Source organism: Hipposideros armiger, unplaced genomic scaffold, assembly GCF_001890085.2.
Source record: "Hipposideros armiger isolate ML-2016 unplaced genomic scaffold, ASM189008v1 scaffold_1176, whole genome shotgun sequence".
Classification (NCBI taxonomy): domain Eukaryota; kingdom Metazoa; phylum Chordata; class Mammalia; order Chiroptera; family Hipposideridae; genus Hipposideros; species Hipposideros armiger.
This window is the reverse complement of record NW_017732526.1, coordinates 101,101-119,635: the sequence shown is the minus strand read 5'-3', so window position 1 is coordinate 119,635 and position 18,535 is coordinate 101,101. Positions and strand designations below refer to the sequence as shown.

Below are 18,535 nucleotides of genomic sequence, written 5' to 3'. Positions count from 1 at the left end.
ATTCTGATTTATAGCTTTGCTTTATTTTTACTTTCATTCAACCAATCTCCTATGTAGCAAATCTCGTTTGTTGGCAGATAAAAATACATTTGCAGAGTCTCCTAGAAGCTGCGCCATCAACCTCATAGACTAGAAAGAAGGAAGCCTCGTTTCCTTATACTGTTGTACAAATGTCTTCCTTCTCTACCCGGCTCCCAAGTCCCCCACGCCCGCACCCGCCCCGGCTACCCAGATCAAAGTCTTTTTTCATTATCAAGTTGGTTGAGAAAATCTGGAGTCCAGACTGGGATGAGCCCAGAGAGGGCTACCCCTTGAGGGCAGACCCAGAGACAATCCCACGACTATTCCTTTCGCAGTCTCTAAAGAGCTGCACCCCCTCTCCGCGCGCAGGGAGCAGGCCAGTCGGGCCGAGAAATCCGTTACTAGGCTGCTGTGTCCCCAAGGGCCGTTCCAGGGCGGAAGAGGACGGGGAAAACCGCTGTGTTGATTCCCCAGGCCTGTGGGCTGAGCGCACAGCGACTCAGGTTACAGACAGGTGAGTCTGGCGGGTGGGCGAGCTGCGGAAGCCAGGGACGCGCCCCCGCAGTCCCTGGGGTTGGCACAAGTCTGAACACCCTCTGGAGGGGGGCGCCTACCGCAGCGGTGGAAGCAGTGCGGTGCGTCCCAGGGAGCACCGGAGCCGGGGCCGTGTGTGTGTGTGTGTGGGGGGGGGGACAGCGCGCCCCCTCACGCGGGCACAGCTGCTCTTAGAGAAACTTGGTATCTTTCTCTTACCAACTCTCCTTCCTTCTCTCCCAACCCCCTCCAGGTATAAAGGTAGATAGGAAAAACTTAAACCCAAAATAAATACAAACCTCTCCAGGCACCTCCCCAGTAGGGGCATTTAGGGGATGTAGCTCAGCTTCACTTGACTGGCTTCCGGGAAAGGTATTTCCTAGCCTCAGAATTTGGGGAATGGGCGGTTACGAGAGGCAATAATGGGAATAATGGGAGTGGGGGAGGATAAGAAATACGTTTCGAAGCGGCATTTGCATAACATGCACTTGGCTTTTGTTTCCATTGTGTGTTAATTTGGGGTGAAGGTGCGCTTGGGGTGCAAGGCCTTGGGACTGAAGCTGCTTTAGCGGAACCAGCCGACATGCTTTTCTTAACAATGTATAGCACAAAATAACAATGTGTTTAAAGATGCTGAATTTTCAAATTTAATATTACTGTGTTTATTTGGAGGGACTGTTGAGGATGATGGCAGTTTAAACTCCCAATTCCCCTCTACCAGAGCTCTGGGAATCTCCCCCCCCACAGCCTCCCCCTTCCGCCCGCCAAGATTTCAGCAAGCCCTGGGTATGATCCACAAGGTCCAGAGGAACTGAGCCATTTTCTGGTTTGCTAGTCGGAGACAAATTGGGGGTGGGGTGAGGGTGGGGGTGGGGAGGAGAGGTAACTCTCGGGAAGCCCCGTCAGGAGGGATGCTCTGGGAAGCGGACCGGAGGTTTACCTCAGAGTTCGCCACGAGGTGCCTGCGATGGGGAATGGGGTTGGGGGTTCATTGAAAGTCGTTCTTCCTTTTAAAGAGGAGAGGGGGAAGAATCAGACGTTAAATTCTTTTGCAAACATTCATGCCTAAGGAAGGGCTGGAACAGGCAGCCCCGGCCGCCGGAACCGGTCGGACAGGTAGCGAGCTTGTTGACACCGTTATGTTGCAGGGCGCATGCTCACTCCCAAGTTTCCTGGTGCCTTTTCTATTCCACCTTATGAAACTTTTTCCTCGGCGTGGTCTCACCCGCGATTTAAGGCATAGGTGTCGCGGAGCTGGGAGGCTAGGAGTCGTCGGGACTGCGGGGGAGAGGCCGGGGCCACGCTGTGGTGGGGGTCTGAGGGAGAGGGCCGGCTAGGCGGGAAGGTGGGCTCTGGCCGCCAGAGCCGGGGACCCAGAGGAGCCGGGGACCCAGCCATCGCCGCCGCCTCTAGCGGGGAGTAGCCGGGAAGAGGGGCCGCAGTCCAGGGAGGGGGCCCTACCATGCCCAAAGTCTTCCTGGTAAAGAGGAGGAGCCCGGGGGTCTCGGTCCGCAGCTGGGATGAGCTCCCGGACGAGGAAAGAGCAGACACCTACATCCCAGGTGAGCGCGGCGCGGGGCCGGGCCTGGGATCGGGGCTCCCGGGGTGGGGGCAGGGATGACCAGGTCCCCTCTGCTAATCCGCTGGGGCTGGACTCCCCACCCCATGCCCCCTCTTCCAGGGGGTTAGGAGGAGGTCTCTGAGGCACGGGAGGACCGAGAGTGAGAGGCTGGGAGACCCAGGACATCGTGCTCCCCCTTCCCCCTAGTGGGCGCCTCTAATTGCCCGGCGGCGGGACCGTTGGCTGCAGTGCGGGCCAAGGTGGCCCAGGAGGAGGGGTTGAAGGCCAGTAGGAACTACCCCGTGTCCCATGCCCTCGTGGGGTTGCACAGGGATCGGTCAACCCCTCTGGGGCTGGATGGGTAGAGGACAGACCCCTCCACCACCATCCCAAGGAGAGGAAACCTGGCGCGCTGGGTCCCCCAGTTCTCGTGGGCGCGGGGACCGAGGAGCGGTCCCCACAACCCAGAGCTCGCTCGGAAGGCCGAACCAGGGACTTGCTCTTCCACCCCCTCGGCGTTGCCCACTTGGCGAGATGCCCAGGGGCGGGGCGGCGGCGGCACCGCCCGCAGGTCAAACTGCCGCGGGCACCCAGGCCTGACGCCGCGTGTCTGTGTGTCCCTGCACGGCCCCCTCCCTCCGCAGTGGGCCTGGGCCGTTTGCTCCGCGATCCCCCCGAGGACTGCCGCAGCGACGGTGGCAGCAGCAACGGCGGCGGCAGCAGCAGCGCGGGGGATCCTGGAGGCGCCGAGAGCAATTCGTCCCCGCGAGCCCCCGAGCGCGAAACCCCTGAGCTTGGAGACGCCGAGGGCCCTGGTGGACACCTGGCGGCGAAGCAGCGCCCGGTCGCCAGATCGAAAATCAAGGTACAGTGCCGACTCTGCCCCCGCCGCCCCCTGCACCACGCCCTGGCGTCGGGCTCCCAGGGCCAGCGCCCCTCCCTGCCGTGCCCGCCCGCGCACCCGGGCACCAATGCACCCAGCGCGCCCGCCGCTTGGTTCCTGCACCTGCCCCTGGGCCGCCGCCAGGGCGCCTCCGCGCGTCCTTCCGCGGGCTGGGAAGCTAGCCGCCTGCGCCGCTGCGCCCCGGGGGCCGGCGTCCCCAGCGGGCACAGTCCACGGGGCAGCGTCTGGAACGGCCTAAAAGACTCCGGCGCAGCTTGCTCCTTCCAGCAGCCGGTTCTCTGCGCAATGATCAAAGAGTAACCAGGCCGTCGGGGTTCCAAGTGGTCAGGAAAGAGGGACCCAGGCTCCGGAACTTCATCTCTGGGGCGCAGTTCTTAGCGTATGTGAATTCTGAATTTCACACCCTGCCTTGCTTTTTGGAGACATTGGCGGCAGCTTGGCACACAGTGGGCTTCTCGCAATAACAGCTGTTCCCAGTGCCAATTATGGAGTTCCCGTTAGACATGAAGTCTGTGCTGGGCACTTTAAATTTGTCTTGTCTCTCAAATTTTCCTGAATTAAAATGATGGATAAATGAGTTTAACTGCAAATTGCCTCAGTGCCCCGCCCCTCAGTGGGTTGGAGTGTTTGTTCCCCTCTATCATCGCGTTTCAGCTCCCCACCCCCACCCCAGTCTTCTAGAATTGTAGGCGACATCTTATCGGGACGCCCATCTGCGCTTACATGATTGCCTGCTCAAAGGTATACAATACCCCCAAGATTAAGGAATCCCATTCCATGGACTCACAGCCCGCTGGAGCCAGGGAGTGGTGTTTTAGGAATCACATGAACCTAGCGCCTAGCCGGATGGGCCAGGATGTGACCCTTTGCGGGTTCCAGGCCCTCGGTGTAGGTGATAATTCTTGGGCGGTCCCACAGTCCCATTGCCCAGGAGGGGGTGGGGAAAATAGGGCGGAGGAACCCTAGCGTTTGCTGTGGATTGGGAAAGCTTCCGTTACTTTTCCTGGGAGAGCCCACCTCTCCCCTATGCATATTCCCGGTTCCTGGCTCCTGGGGTTTGGCCGGGGATGGGCTGGGATGCATTTGGTTATGAATTGAGGCTAGAGGCCTGAGCTGGAATCCTTTGGAAAAACATCTTTAAAGGATGCTGCAGACTAGGGCCTGCTGTTTAGTGTTAAGGTTTCTGCTAAGGTTCAAAGTCAGCTAGCCTAAGGTTTTTCTGGGCCAGATGGGGTTAAGTGGGAGGGCTCAGTTTGCCTGAGGCTGGTAGCTCTGCCCTTCAGGAAATTCTACAATGCCCCACTTGCATATTTATCACTAGGCTGGAAAGACAATTGAAACGTTGTTTTGGGATGGATTGTAGACAATTTGCCCCTCAATTGCCCAGATTACTCTTGAGACAAAGTGGCAGACAAAAAATATCCAGTCCTTGAACCAACATTTTAGGAGATCTCTCTTTGCTGCCCAGGCAAACAATGCTATTGGAGTCCTGACTTAAAGGAATGAATGTACCAATTTTATTTTCATGATGGCTACCCATGTGCTGCCTCAGGGGGTGGGGGGTGGGGTATTCAACCTTTAACAAAGTTTCTGGAGGCTGATTTGTTTGTTTGTTTACTGAGGACTCCAGTCTGGTTTCTTCTCCTTTTCAGCTTCCACCCACAAGTAAGGAGACATTTTGGTGATAAGGTGCTCCAAGCCTCCAGAATTATCAATCGTGATGTTGGCCATTTTCAAATGACTGGCCAAATTGCCCATGATTTAGCACATTGTGTAACTCTAGAGTTCTATGCAAAGCACACTGAACTCTTTAAGAATTAGTTTCCTAACCAGAAATGGAAAGCCATTCAAGGATGAGGCTCATACGTGATGCATTGTTTCAATGACTTAGTTTCAATGACTTGAAGACACTTGGCAGTTGGCTCTTAAGACCAGAGGAAGGGCAAGTGTGAGCCCACGAACTGCAGAGAGGGGCAACATGCTATCTAACAGTATGAAGTGCCTGCTGTGTACCAGGCAGCCAGGAATTAAAAATGCTCCCACCTTAGTGTTCCAGAATCTGACAGTAACAGTTAAGCCTCTAGCTTTGCACTTCTTAGCTCTGTGACCTTGGGCAAATCGTTATCCTTCTGGACCTTAGTTTTCTTGTCTTTAAAATGGGGATAATGATGGTACTTATAGAATTGTGAGGATAGATGAGCTAAGAGGAACATGATAGGTGCCCGATAATTCTAGCTAGAATTATTTGGGTTGGTTGGGAGACTCAAATATTAATTGTTAACTCTACTACAGGAAAGTGAATATTAAACTAGAAGCACAAGCAAAGATGTGATAAATTTTGAGCAGGGAAAGTTTTCTTGGTGTGGATTTGAGGTCTATGGAGAAGGAGAGAACAAGGCTTTAGGGTGATGTGGGCTCAGCCGAAAACTTGAGTAAGGAAAGGACTCAGAGCTATGGTGGATGGAGATGGAAAACTGCTGGGGTCAGGGTAAGATGGTAAAGAGGCCAAGCCAAGAAATGGGGATTCTCCCTTGAGGGTGGGGGAGGGGCTCTGGAAGGTTTTTGAGAAGGAAAACCTCAGCTGGGTCCAATTTACCAGCTGTGGTTGGGTATATATAATCTGTTCTGAGCCTCAGTTCTCTGATGTGTAAAATGGAGAAATAATAAAATCAACCTCTCAAAAGTGTTGCGTAGACTGTAGATTAAATGAGATAGAATGGGTACAAAATGTTAAGTACTTTTGTGCCTATGTTAATTGCCATAGGAAGTTAGCTGACAGTGACTTATAGCAAGTTTTGTTGATGTCCAATATTATGTTGCCTACAATAGGGACAAGGGATTTGCCAACCTGATTGGATCTGGAGAGGAGCCGTAGGTGCCAGCTAGGAAAAGTGTTCTTTCTCAGCCTAGCTGTCTTTTGACTGTGCGCCTTAGGGCAGGTTACGAAAGGATTCTGTAATTTACAAAACAGATGGGGGTGGGGGTGGGGAAATAATGTACCTCTGGGGAAATGTTCGTGCCAGAGGTTCAGGTTGCTTTGAGTCCTTTTTGTGCTGAAAACATTTGCATGTCTGCAGCTGTAAGGTAGAGACCCCCTTCCTCCTGGAAATCCCCCCTCCTGTCACCACTGTCCTTCCCTGGCTTATCAGAAACAAAGTTAACTCTGAAGTAAATCAGTTAGTTGACTGATATTCATTCCTGACTCAGAGTGGCTGGTGGGACCCAGGTGCAAGTATAGACTAGCAAGTGAATTTGTCTTCTTACCCTATCCCATTCTTTTCTCTCTTCCTTTAACCTCTCCCAAGGATTCTTCAAAGGAATTGAGTTTAGAATTCCTTCAAAAGTATTCTTGGCCTTTTACCTGGCTCTGTAGCCCCGAGTCTTCCAGAAGTGACAGATGTGCACACGTGGAATAGTCTTTTTCTTTTTCCATCATTTTTTTATTATGGAGATTTTCAAAGGCAGAGTCCCTGTCACCTGGCCCCAGCAACTATAATATGAATCCATGGCCAGTTCCACCCATCCATCACCCATTCATTCCCCGACATGATTTTGAGGCAACTCTCAGACATTATAAATATTTTAGACTGTGTTCTAATGAAACCAAAATACATGATTAATTCATAAAATGGTGTTACATTGCTAATTTTCTCATAAATTCATACTTTTTTTTTTTTAGTTTGCTGAATCAGGTCTATATAATGTCCACACATTGTAATTAATTGATTGATATGTCTTTCAAGTCTCTTTTAATTTATGTATTTCCCCTCCTTCTCTTTTTAATTGTTGAAGAGATGGCTAATTCATTTTGTAGCGTTTCCAGTAATCTCACCGTGGTGTCTAATGTTCCTTTTTCACCTATGTTTTCTGTAAATGGTAGTTGGATCTGCAGCTGCACTGTCCAAAATGGCAGTCACATGTGACTATTTAAATTTAAATTAAGTAAAGTTAAGTAAAACTAAAAAACTATCAGTCTCATGACCCATATTTCAAGTGCTCAGTAGCCATGTGTGACTAGTGGCTACTTACTGTATTGGACAGTATAGAGCAGAACATTTCTATCATCGAAAAAGTTCTGTTGGACAACACTGCTCTAGATGCTTAATCAAGTTTATTTTATTTTAGCTAAAATCTGTCACAGTGAAGGGTGTCTATTTTCATTAAGGAGCACATAATGTTTAGTTGTCTCTTTGTGATGTTAGCAGCTATTGATGCTCAAGGTCTAAATATTTTAGGTTATTAGGGGCTACAGAACAGTAATATTCTAATTCTGTCCCTTATCTGTTAGCTGAAATTCTTCTATAGAGAGACACTTCTCCCTCATCGGTTATTTGGTTTCTCAGTGCGACAATTTATTAAGAAAGGCAGAATAGGATTCCCTTTATTTACCAGTCTTCAAGATAATCAGTTGGTTCACCAGAATTCTCTAGTGATGGCCAGTTGGTTTATTTTTAAGTATTGTTGTGAATCATGGATTTAAGTAGTTTATAAAAATCCATCCATTTGATATTTGGAAGGGAACATAAGCTCTGTCCCTAACTCCTTGCCTATTCTGCCTCCCAAGACAGAATTGGATGCCCCTTTTCCTGCTCCCACTGTAACTTGCTGATCACCTCCCTGGCTGCACATTTAACTGACCAGACTCTTGTTGGTTTTCGACCCACCGAAGGCAGAGAACAATCCCCTACTGGGCTTGTATTTCCAGCACCCAGTGCAATAATGCCTGACTCATAGGGCATAAGTCAATAAAGAACAGAAATACAGGCAGAGAAGGGATCAACAGTCCCTAGATGTAAGTGACAGCATTTGGGAGAAAACAGGAAGCAAGAAGAAAAGGGAGATCTTAGAAAATGCTTGGAACAGATGCCAAAAAAAGTTTAAATTAATCTAAAGGGGGAAAGGAATAGGAGAACAATATAAGTGTTAACTGCATCAGCTTTTAATTTGAGTATAGGTGAAGTGGTTTTTATTGTTGGAAGGACTGCATGGGTTTAGTTATGGACAACAGAATCCATGTAGCTAGCTTAAGCAGAGAATGGTTAATTATAGGGTACTAAATGGACTAAAGAAAGACTAGGCTGAATTCTCAGGAATGACTCCCGAGAGCCACACTGCAGAACTAGGCCATCTAGGGAGCTGCAGCTACTGCCTCTATGGCTGGCTGCCTGTTCCTGTATCGTGATGCTTCTGCTAATGTAGGGTGTAAAACAATTGCCATGTTCAGTTAGCCTGCCTTTGTTCAGTTAACCCAGGTTCAAATTCAGATCTTCTGATAGTGCATGTAATTGGGAGAACCCAAGTCCATACTGGGCAATATCTTAAAAACCATAGCTGCAAGGGAGTCTGGGAAATGTAGTTTCTAACTTCCTGGCTTCTGCAGTACAGGATTGCTCACCAGAAGGAGTAGAAATAGAGATTGAATGTCTAGCCATAGGATCCACTTCAAGCATCTTTAAAGCTTATCTGGTCCAATCTCCTCATTTTCAAGGGGAGAAAGGTAAAGCCCAGAGAGGTTTTGTTGAATTCCTCATAGTTGTTAGTGGCAAAGCCCAACCTGAAGATCTTTATTCTTTTACCATTGTTGTGTAATATTCCATTGGGGGAGAGGTATCTTTGACACTTTAGCTATTAGCATTGACAGTCTGCTGTAAAGGAATCCGAAGCTATTTCTCACCATGATATGAGACAAACAACATATCCTCTCCCGGGCCGGCCGAGTGGCGCTATGGTTAAGAATTGGCTTGGGATGCCAAAGAGCCCTTGTTTGGATCCCACATATGAGGGCCAGTGACACTGCGCCCTCTACAGCTAAGATGCTGAACAACAGCTCAACCTGGAGCTGGGCAGTTGCCGTCGATGGTGTAGGCTGCAGCCCCTGCTGCAGTGGGTTGCCATGGGCTACCATGTGTAGCCAGCAGTCAGCGTGAGCAGCCGTCCAGAAGCTGGCGACTGATCTGCTTCGCCTGGGAGAGCACAATGATGGTGCCAACTTGGGCCAGTGAAGCAACGTCCTCCACAACTAGACTGAAGAACAAAATGACAGCAACTTGTCTGTTCCCATTCCCCCAACTCCCCAGCACTGTTCCCATCTCCCCAATTCCCCAATAAAAAAAATCTTTAAAAAAAAACAAAAACATATCCTCTCCCCACATCACGCCCAGACCTGTGGGCCTGTCAGGAGGAACTGTAGGCACAAGTTTTGCAGACAAACCACATTCAAAATCTCAGTGTCGGCACCTACAAGTCATGTGGCCATGGGCAGGTTACAGTGCTTTGAGCCTCAGCTTTTTCTGGATTATAAGGATATATTCTCTTCATCATCTCTGCATTTGAGAAGGTTCTCCGTTCTGCCATATAGCAGAGCTGTGAAGCCTAAGGAAATGGTACATGGGACCAGGAGGGGAATTTTTATCCCAAGGGAATTGTGGAAATATGCCTAGCATGTTTTGAGCACTCAAGCATAGCAAATGTGTCCGTGGAAATCTTGTCCAAATGGCCGTTAGAATGTAGCCTGGACTCACAGTACCATCCCATAAGAAACAGGACCATTAATTTAATGAACTGGTCTGGTGGAAACATCAACAAAATCATAAAGGATTTTTAAGTTTTTACTTTAGAAGTTTGGCAGGTAAGTGACCTTAGCTAGCTTTGAAGTTGGTCAGAGGGCCAGCTGAAGTCCCTACCTCCCCAGACGCTCCTGAAGTTTTCAGCCGCACTGATACAATGATTGGTTTGTTTCTGCTGCAGAGGCCTGTTGTTTAGAACTAGAGGGGAACTTTGTGTGTTTTTGAAAATGAAAGCCGAGATCCTGCAGAAAACAGGACAGCAAGTAAGATAGAGCCAAGCCATGAGGGTTGGAGAATTGCTCGCTCTTTCTTCATTTTTCTTGCCCTGAATTAATCTCCAGACTGATGTCATCTCCCACCCTCCACGGTAGCTTCTCCACTTCATTAATAAGCCTTTTGCAAAGTGTTAATTTTGGATTAAGGGTGAAACTATTAAGATTTTTCAGAAGGTAGCACAGTGTATAAATGTCACTCCTGGCGGGTCTGTAACAGTACTCTGTAATTAAACACATTAATAATTTCCGTATCAAAACATGAATATTGAGACAAAACAGATAAAGTCTGTGCATAGCTGCACGTCTGCTTGGGTCAGATTTTATTGCTAAGAGAGATGGGAGAGAATGTTGGTTTTCAGAACCTTTTGGATTACAGAGTTTTGGATGAAGGACTGGGGACTTGTGGCTCACACTGAAAGTTAGTTCCTTTTTTCCTTCAGCAGAGAGAAAAATGCAAAAGCCAAATGGATAAACAAGGGATTTTGACCAACTTTTATTTAGGATCACAGAGTTTTGGAGCTGGTCTAACTATAGGAGTTAGTTAGAACTTATCGAGCACCAGGTTCTTTTTAAGTAGCTTTTCATATTTAATTCATAATAATCTGAAGAGGCAAATATCATTATCACCTACATTTTACAGGTGATGAAATTAAGGCTTAGAAAGGCTGAGTAACTTGCCTACATTCCACAGTCTATAAATGGTGGAGCAGGATTTGAACTTAGAAGTTGGAAAACACTCTGCTCTTAGTTTCCTATTCTGCTGAAGTGCTCATCTAATACTATTTTATTATTTTCATATGTGGGAACTTGTGACCCAGGGATATTACATGACATCACAAAACTAGCCAGGTCTAGGTTTTTATTTGATCCTCAGCATTTCTGTTTCCCCATTCCACTCATTTTGTAACTAAGATGACTATAAGGTACAACTAGTTTTGGTCTACTGCTTGCAGAGTAGAGTAACCAAGTAAAATCAGTTAACTGTATTTTGACTTTTAGGAGGTAGAGTGTTAGGTATGAACCTGTGTCAAAATAGTAAAGATGGCCTAGTGAGCAGACATGTGACCCAGGAGGGATTGCTGATCCTCTGGCTCATGGGACATCATTCCAGGAATTAGATGTGTGTTCTGTCTTATGCAGCCCTCATGGAAGAGAATATTCAGAAATGTGGCAGGTCTGGTGTTCTGGAAAGGATGTGACACATCTGTCACTGTTCCAATTCATCTCTTGCTGCTTCACAAATAACCCCAAATTTAGTACCTTCAAATAATTTATTATTATGTGTTCTAGTTCTGTAGAATGACTGGGCTTAGCGAGGTGCATCTTCCCTGGGGCTTCTCTTGCTATTGCAATCAGAAGACAGCTGGGGCTGGGCTTTTCTGGGGGTTTGACTGAGCTGGACATCCAAGAGTGCTCACTCATGTGGCTGTTTCCAATTGATACTTTTTCCTTTTTCCAGCTGCTTTGATTAAATAGTTCTATTTTGTTAAACAAGTTGCTATTGACAGACATATAAAATAGTTTCAGTCTTTTACAGATCACATTATCACAGATCACATTTCAAGGTACATGTAAAATACACTCTGGGATAAATTTCACCTTTAGGAATTTATCCTACAAACATTCCTTCCTTTCTGAGAAGTGAACTACTCAGGCAAAAACTGGCTTTATCAGCCATGATCATTTGCCATTTACTTAACATTACATCTTGTTTCAACAAGGCTCTTTTAAGGCTTCGAATATAATTTACTGTCTGGTGGCTGGATTGGTCATAGATGTATATAGGTGGCAAGCAGTGCTTCATGGATTGAAAGGTACACACCGGGGGAATTCCCTAAATGAGCCACTTTGTGCTGACTCAGTTTTCCATGCTGTGAAATGGGGATGTATATGAAGGTGGAGAAATGGAAAAATTGCCTTTGCTGAGGCATACTTGGAGAGCTTCTATTTTTGCTCCAAGAAAACTAGAGGAAAGCTTCCCTGGAAATGGGGTTCCCTCAGTCTCCATCCCCTTCCCCATTCTCATTTCCTCCCCATGTTATAAAGCTTTCCTTATCTTGGTCAGGTGACCCATTAGCCCTGCACTCACTTAAATTGTTACTAATCGTTCTTCCCTCTGCCCTTCAAGATTTTATTCTTTTCCAACAGAATAATGCCAGTGATTTGAGATTTTTTTTCATCCTCGACTATATTAGAAGGCATCCATATTATACACTAAGCATTTTAAAAATAGGAATTTACCAAAAGCATTAACATAAACAGGAGTTCAGGTTTGAGCTGTAGTTGGCACCTGCTGCAGGATTTTCAAAAGCTAGTTCTAGCTTTCTACATGTTTTTAGTCAGAATTACCAGGGTCAATTGTCTGTGTTCTATTTTATTAGCCCCTCACTATCTTTATCCTGTGTAAACTTGGCCTTGAGAATCTCAAAGTATTCAATTGCCAAGACTTGGGTCATATTTAGTTTTTTCACATCTCTTCAAGGGAGGCAAGACCAGAATGAGAACTGCCGGACAAAGAGGAGACCATGACCTGTTTTGGTGATAAGAATACATAGCTGGGTCTCCCTCAAGGCCGAGTGCCAGGTCCTAGCCCTTTGGGGAGCACATGGTGGAGATGCAGTGTGAGATTTCTTCCAAGAAAGAAGGGAAGAATGAATGTTGGGAGAAGCTGCCAGTTGTTCCATCTTCCTCAAAGCCAAAACCTGCTTGGAAATTTTAGGAGGCAGAAGCCCCAGCCAGGCCAATCCTAGAGACACGGGGAGGTAGGATCCTGGAGTAACCCCCAGGATGTGTCTGCCTGCACTGGGGTCCTCACAGCCTCCCTCTCTGTCCCAGTTTACCACAGGCACATGCAGTGACTCGGCGGTTCACAGCTGTGACCTGTGTGGCAAGGGCTTCCGCCTACAGCGTATGCTCAACCGGCACCTCAAGTGCCACAACCAGGTTAAGAGGCATCTGTGCACCTTCTGCGGCAAGGGCTTCAACGACACCTTTGACTTGAAGAGGCACGTCCGCACGCATACAGGTGAGGAAAGGGCATGTGCTTAGCATTTGGTTTTATTTTTCTGGCCAAGAGTTCCTGTTTCTTTCCTACCAAAGAACAAAGTTGGGAACATGGAGCAGTGTCGTATTTCTGGAACGATCACAGGATGGGGCATTTGGAGCCAGCCCATCTGGGTTCACCTCCTGGCTGTGCTATCTGCCAGCCGTGTCACCATGGAAGAGGCAAGCCCCTCTCTTAGCCTGTTCCCCCTCCCCAATGCCCCACCCTCACCCCACCCTGTGTAAGATGGGGCTAATGACACAAGTTCTGGCTCAGCTCAAGACAAATGCCTGGCTGGAGTTGTTCTGAGAATTGTGATGCCTGACACAGTGCTGTGGGATTTCATAGCTCAGCCCCCTCTCTCAGGGTTGACTACAGGGACATGGTCCCTGCGGTCCTACTGGTTGTATTTTATGCTCTGTTCTTGGGAGGTCAGCCTGTGTCCAAATACTGTGTCCAAATAGCATCATGTTCTTCCTGAGATCTCAAAAAGAGAAGAAAATGCTTGGCTCACTTGGAGATGACTGAGCCTCCTGCTTGCGGCTGACACGCAAGCATCCTCCTCTCCTTAGGCCTCCCTGGGCTTCCCTCTTCATGATGTGTGAATCTGAGTCCTCCCCAGCCCATTTCACAGAGAATCCTGGGGGTGCTCATGGGCCTCTCTCCCAGCCCTTCTGTTTAGTGATAGCCTCATTAGTTTTGTCTTAGAAACATCTGGCCTCCAGCCTTCTCCTTGAGGTCCACGGTCCACACATTTGTCAGAGAGATACCTTGAGGAGAATTCTAAGGATGCCTCTTTCCTGCTAAAAAGTCTCCAACTCTGGATGGGAGGAATCTTAACTTACTCTAATGAGCTTCGAGTCCCTCACAATCTGGGTTCCATCTTCAAATTCCCATCCCATCCCATCCCATCCCATCTCATCCCAACCTATCCCATCCTAACCCATTCAACCCCAACCTGGTTGCTACTGCCTCTCCCTGCAGCCTCATAGAATTTACTGTATATAGTCCTCCTAATCCCTGAATCCCTTTCAGAGTTTAGGGTTTCCACTGGCATCTTGGTGGGGATGGGAAAATGTCCACACCTCCCTCCAGATGGGGTTTCCAGCCCCTCAACACCACACAGGACCCTTCCCAGACCCTCTAATTCAGATTTCTTTTATAGCCCTTATGCTTCTTGTTCTTAGAGGACTGGCCATAAGCTGCCTCCCTGGCCTGAGGAGAGTGCCCTCCACCTCAGAGGGTGGACTGGCATACTAAAAGGTTTCTCTTTTTTTTTTTTTTCTTTTGAAAACTTTTTCTGAAAGTAATTTTTCATTTAAATGTAACATACATCTAGAAAAGTACACAAGTCATAAGTGCATAACTCAACAAATTTAGGCATTTTTGCAAAGTGAACATATCCATATAACTAGCACCCCGACCAAGAAACAGAATATTTCTTAGACCCTAGAAGTCACCTCCTATTCTCTCATGCCCCCTCCAAATCACTATCTCCTTCCTTCTAAGAGGCAGCGCTATTTTTTGCTTGTAACAGTATAAATTACTATTGCCTAGTTTTGAATGTGTTAGAAATGGAATCCTATAGTGTGTACTCTTTTGGTTCTGGCTATAAGGCTTCTGTTTTAGTGCCAAGCACCAGTGAATCAGTAAAAGTTTGACCTCTGTCAAACTGGCCTCCAGGCACTTTCAGGCCAGGCTGGCACCTTAGGTTGGGGCAGGGAGAATGCTTAGGGAGTATCTGGATGGGGGATGGTCCAGTGGGGTAACAGTTGGTCCTATGGAGTAGATGGAGGGTCCTGTAGGTGGGAGAGGGTCCTGTAGGTAGTGGTAAGTTTTATGGGTGGTAGAGGGTCCTGTGTGGTGGTGGAGCATCCTGTAGGCGATGGAGGACCCCAAGGCTATCAGTGGACCCCTCAAGTGACTGTAAATCTAGGCTCATAGACTGCCGACACAGGGGTAGAGGAAATTGGGGACCCTTCATGCAGTCATTTGTCATTGGTTGTCCTGGAGAGTTTCCAAGCTTTTCATCTCTGTCTGAGGATCTTCTTGAGGGCATGGCCTGTTTCCTCTGTTCTTGTCTGGTAGGCTCTATGGTCACTACCTCCATCCATCCTTTAAAACAAAGTGAAGGGGGCTCAGGGAGCATTGTTGGTTGTTGGTACCTTCAGTTGGAGTAAACATTGAATTGATGGAGCTGTCTCATCAGTACCTGAGTTAATTCTTTGTTGATGGAGTGTTAAACAGGAATATTAGGGACTGACTGCTTCTCAGGGAAGAGTTTGCAAGTTGGGTCAGTGGTAGAGTAGTTAAGAACTCTGGGTCTGAGTTAGCTGACTGTTTAAGCAGTTTATCTGGGAGACGATGATCCCAGGAGGCACAGTGAGCGGGTGGAGTGGCGAGTTAGAGGAGAAGATAGCCAATAAGAGTGAGTTAATGAGCAGGTTACCACTGTGGGCAACTGAGGCTCGATCTCACTGGTGTCTCCCTGAAGAAACATATAGAATGCACCCCAGAATTGCTCCAGGGGTGAGGAAGCTAGGGTACTGATCTATCAACTCCCATCCCTCTTTGTTTGGGAGTCCATCCTGGGACCCTCATCTCCTAGGTAGTCCCTTGTCCCCAGCCCCTTACAGGCTTCTCATGTTTCCTGGGGAACATCCTCAGGCAGGAGATGCAGGAATTAGCCTTACAGGAACTACCTGAGACGACCTAGCAGTAGGCTGAGAAGGTTTGAGTTGGGGGTTGATAGTGTCTGCCCAGGGAGTAGAAAGGTTATCAAGTGAGATGGGTGGCTTGGCAGATAAGAGACTGCAGAGGGCTACACAGCTTCCTCAGATACAGCAAGCTATGAAAGGTCACTTTCCTTAATGCCAGGCCCTCAGCATTTATCATATTATCCCAAACAACCCTGAAGAGTTGGTTCTGTTTTTACACCCACTCACAGAAGAGGAGACCAGACTCAGGGAGGTAAACAAGCATAGGCTGTAGAGCTGGGAACCAGACTGGCTGGTCCTGAAGTTCATGGTCTTCTTTCTTCTATAGAGTCCCCTTCTCTGCCTCCTTTGCCTCCCAGTGCCTTCCTCATTCAGTGTTCTCCCTGGGGCAGGGGCTTCAGCAGCCAGTTCCATTTCAGTTTATAGAAGCCGGCTTGCTCTGCAAGGTGAGATAAAGGCAAACTCAGAGCTGGCACAAATTACACACTCCAGCCTGGGGTTTAGCAGGTTGCAGAGGAGCCTGAGAGTGTGTGTTCAGCAGTGTCTAGTTGTCCACTGCCCACAGAGTGAGCAAGAAAGGGGATGGCTTGCACCCCTCAGACTCCTGGCTCCTCCATCTTCTGTTCCTCAAAGGTGATACTTCTAGTGACTCTTAGAGGAAGGGGTGAAATCATTGAGGTTGTGAATTAAAGTACCTTCCAGCTGATGCTGTCCTAAAGGGCTTCATGCAGTTTATACCGTGAGGGGAGAGGCTAATATTGAGGAAGCATCTAGGAATGGGAAAACCTGCAGCTGCACTGGCCACTACAGCAGCCACTGGCCATGCATGGCTGCTGAAAGCCCCTGAAATGTGGCTGGTCTGATTGACGCATACTGTAAATGTCAAACAGGCACTAGATTTTGAAGACTTAATGCAAAATAAGAATATGAAATACCTCAATTTTTAATGTTGATTTTATGTTGAAATGGTAATATTTTGAACATATTGGGTTAGATAAAATCTATTATTAAAATTAATTGCACCTGTTTCTTTTTATTTATTTTAAGGAGGCTACTAGGCATTTTATTTTTTTATTTTTTTAGCTGAGCCATCCTGCTACCTATTGGCAGCTTAGCAGCAGCTCAGCTTGGGCTGGACATCGAACCACTGTTGCTCAGAGCTCAAACTCTTGAGCTAGCTCTTAACCAACTGAGCCACTCGGCTGGCCCGCTACTAGGCATTTTAAAATTCCAAAATGGTTCAAAGTGGTCTGCATTTTAATTTCTGTTGGACAGCACTAAGATCAATGAAATCTACAGATAACCATTAAATATTTATTTTATTTTATTTATTTTTAATTAGTTTCAGGTGTACAACACAGTGCAACAGTTAAACTTTTTACCTCTCAAAGTGACAATCCCTTTGCCCCAATCTGCCGCCCCAGTCCCTGTCCCCCCCATATCATACATATCTATTACAATTCCATTGACTTCACTCCCACACTATACTCCACATCCCGTGACTATATATATATATTCAATTATAGTTGACATACAATATTATACAACATCAGCTTCAGGTGTACAGTGCAATGATCAAGCTTCTACCCCATCCATGAAGCGGTCTCCCTAACAAGACATGTGACCACCTGACACCCTACAAAATATTTACAACATTATTAATTATATTCCATGAACTGTCTTTCATATCCTTGTAGCAATATTGTAGTTACCTATTTATGCTGTCTAATCCCTTCCCCTTCTCCCTCATCCCAACCCCACTCCCATCTAGCAACCATCAGTTTTTCCTCTATATTTCTGTTTACTTTGAGACTATTTCTATTTACTTTGAGACTATTTCTGTTTACTTTGCTCGTTCATTCAGTTTTTTAGATTCCACATATAAGTGAGATCCTATGGTATTTGTCTTTCTCCGACCCACTTATTTCACTTTACATAATAGTCTCTAGGTCCATCCATAATCTTGCAAATGGTACGATTTCATTCTTCTTTATAGCAGAGTAATACTCCATTGTATAAATGTACCACAGTTTCTTAATCCAGTCGTCTACTGATGGGCATTTCAGTTGTTTCCAAGTCTTGACTATTGTCAACAGCGATAAACATAAGGGTGCATATATTTTTTTCGAATTAGGGTCTTGGGTTTCTCTGGATAGATAACCAAAAGTGGAATTGCTGGGTCATATGGGAGTTCCATTTCCAGTTTTTTGAGATACCTCCATACTGATTCTCATAATGGCTGCACCAATCTGCAGTCCCACCAACAGTGCACCAGGGTTCCCTTTTCTCCATGACCTCGCCAGCACTTGTTGTTTGTTGATTTATTGATGATAGCCATTCTGACCGGAATGAGGTGGTACCTCATTGTGGTTTTTATTTGCATTTCTCTAATGATTAGTGAGGTTGAGCATTTTTTCATATGTCTGTTGGCCATTTGTATGTCCTCTTTAGAGAAATGTCTCTTCATGTCCTCTGCCCACTTTTTAATTGGGCTGTTTGTTTTTTTGGTGTTGAGTTGAATTAGTGTTTTATAAATTTTGGATATTAATGGCTTATGAGATATATCATTGGCAAATATCTTCTCCCATTCAATAGGCTGCCTTTTTGTTTTATTGATTATTTTCTTTGCTGTGAAAAAACTTTTAAGTTTAATTTTCCCATATGTATATTTTTTCTATTATTTCCCTTGCCCGAGGGGATATATCAGTAAAAATATCACTGAGGGTAATGTCTGCAAATTTACTCCCTATATTTTATTCTAGGAGTTTTATGGTTTCAGGTCTTACATTTAAGTCTTTAATCCATTTTGAATTTGTTCTCATATATGGTGTAAGTAGGTGGTCCACTTTAATTTTTTTGCACGTGTCAGTCCAATTTTCCCAGCACCATTTATTAAATAGACTATCTTTACTCC

The 18,535-nt window shown here is 46.7% G+C and overlaps 1 protein-coding gene across 2 annotated transcripts in view; it reads left to right on the top strand.

Moving 5' to 3' along the window:
- The first annotated feature begins 421 nt into the window (after window positions 1-421).
- Window positions 422-18,535, top strand: part of OVOL2 (ovo like zinc finger 2) — a 37,220-nt gene continuing 19,106 nt past the window's right edge. Inside the window, exons 1-3 of one of the 2 annotated variants that reach the window (XM_019632792.1) lie at window positions 1,468-2,117; window positions 2,761-2,981; window positions 12,697-12,886. In XM_019632792.1, coding sequence (XP_019488337.1) covers window positions 2,018-2,117; window positions 2,761-2,981; window positions 12,697-12,886 — 511 coding nt within the window. In that variant the 5' untranslated portion in view covers window positions 1,468-2,017. Of the gene's footprint in view, window positions 536-1,467; window positions 2,118-2,760; window positions 2,982-12,696; window positions 12,887-18,535 lie in introns of those variants that run through there. The other variant, XM_019632793.1, reaches the window with a different exon arrangement.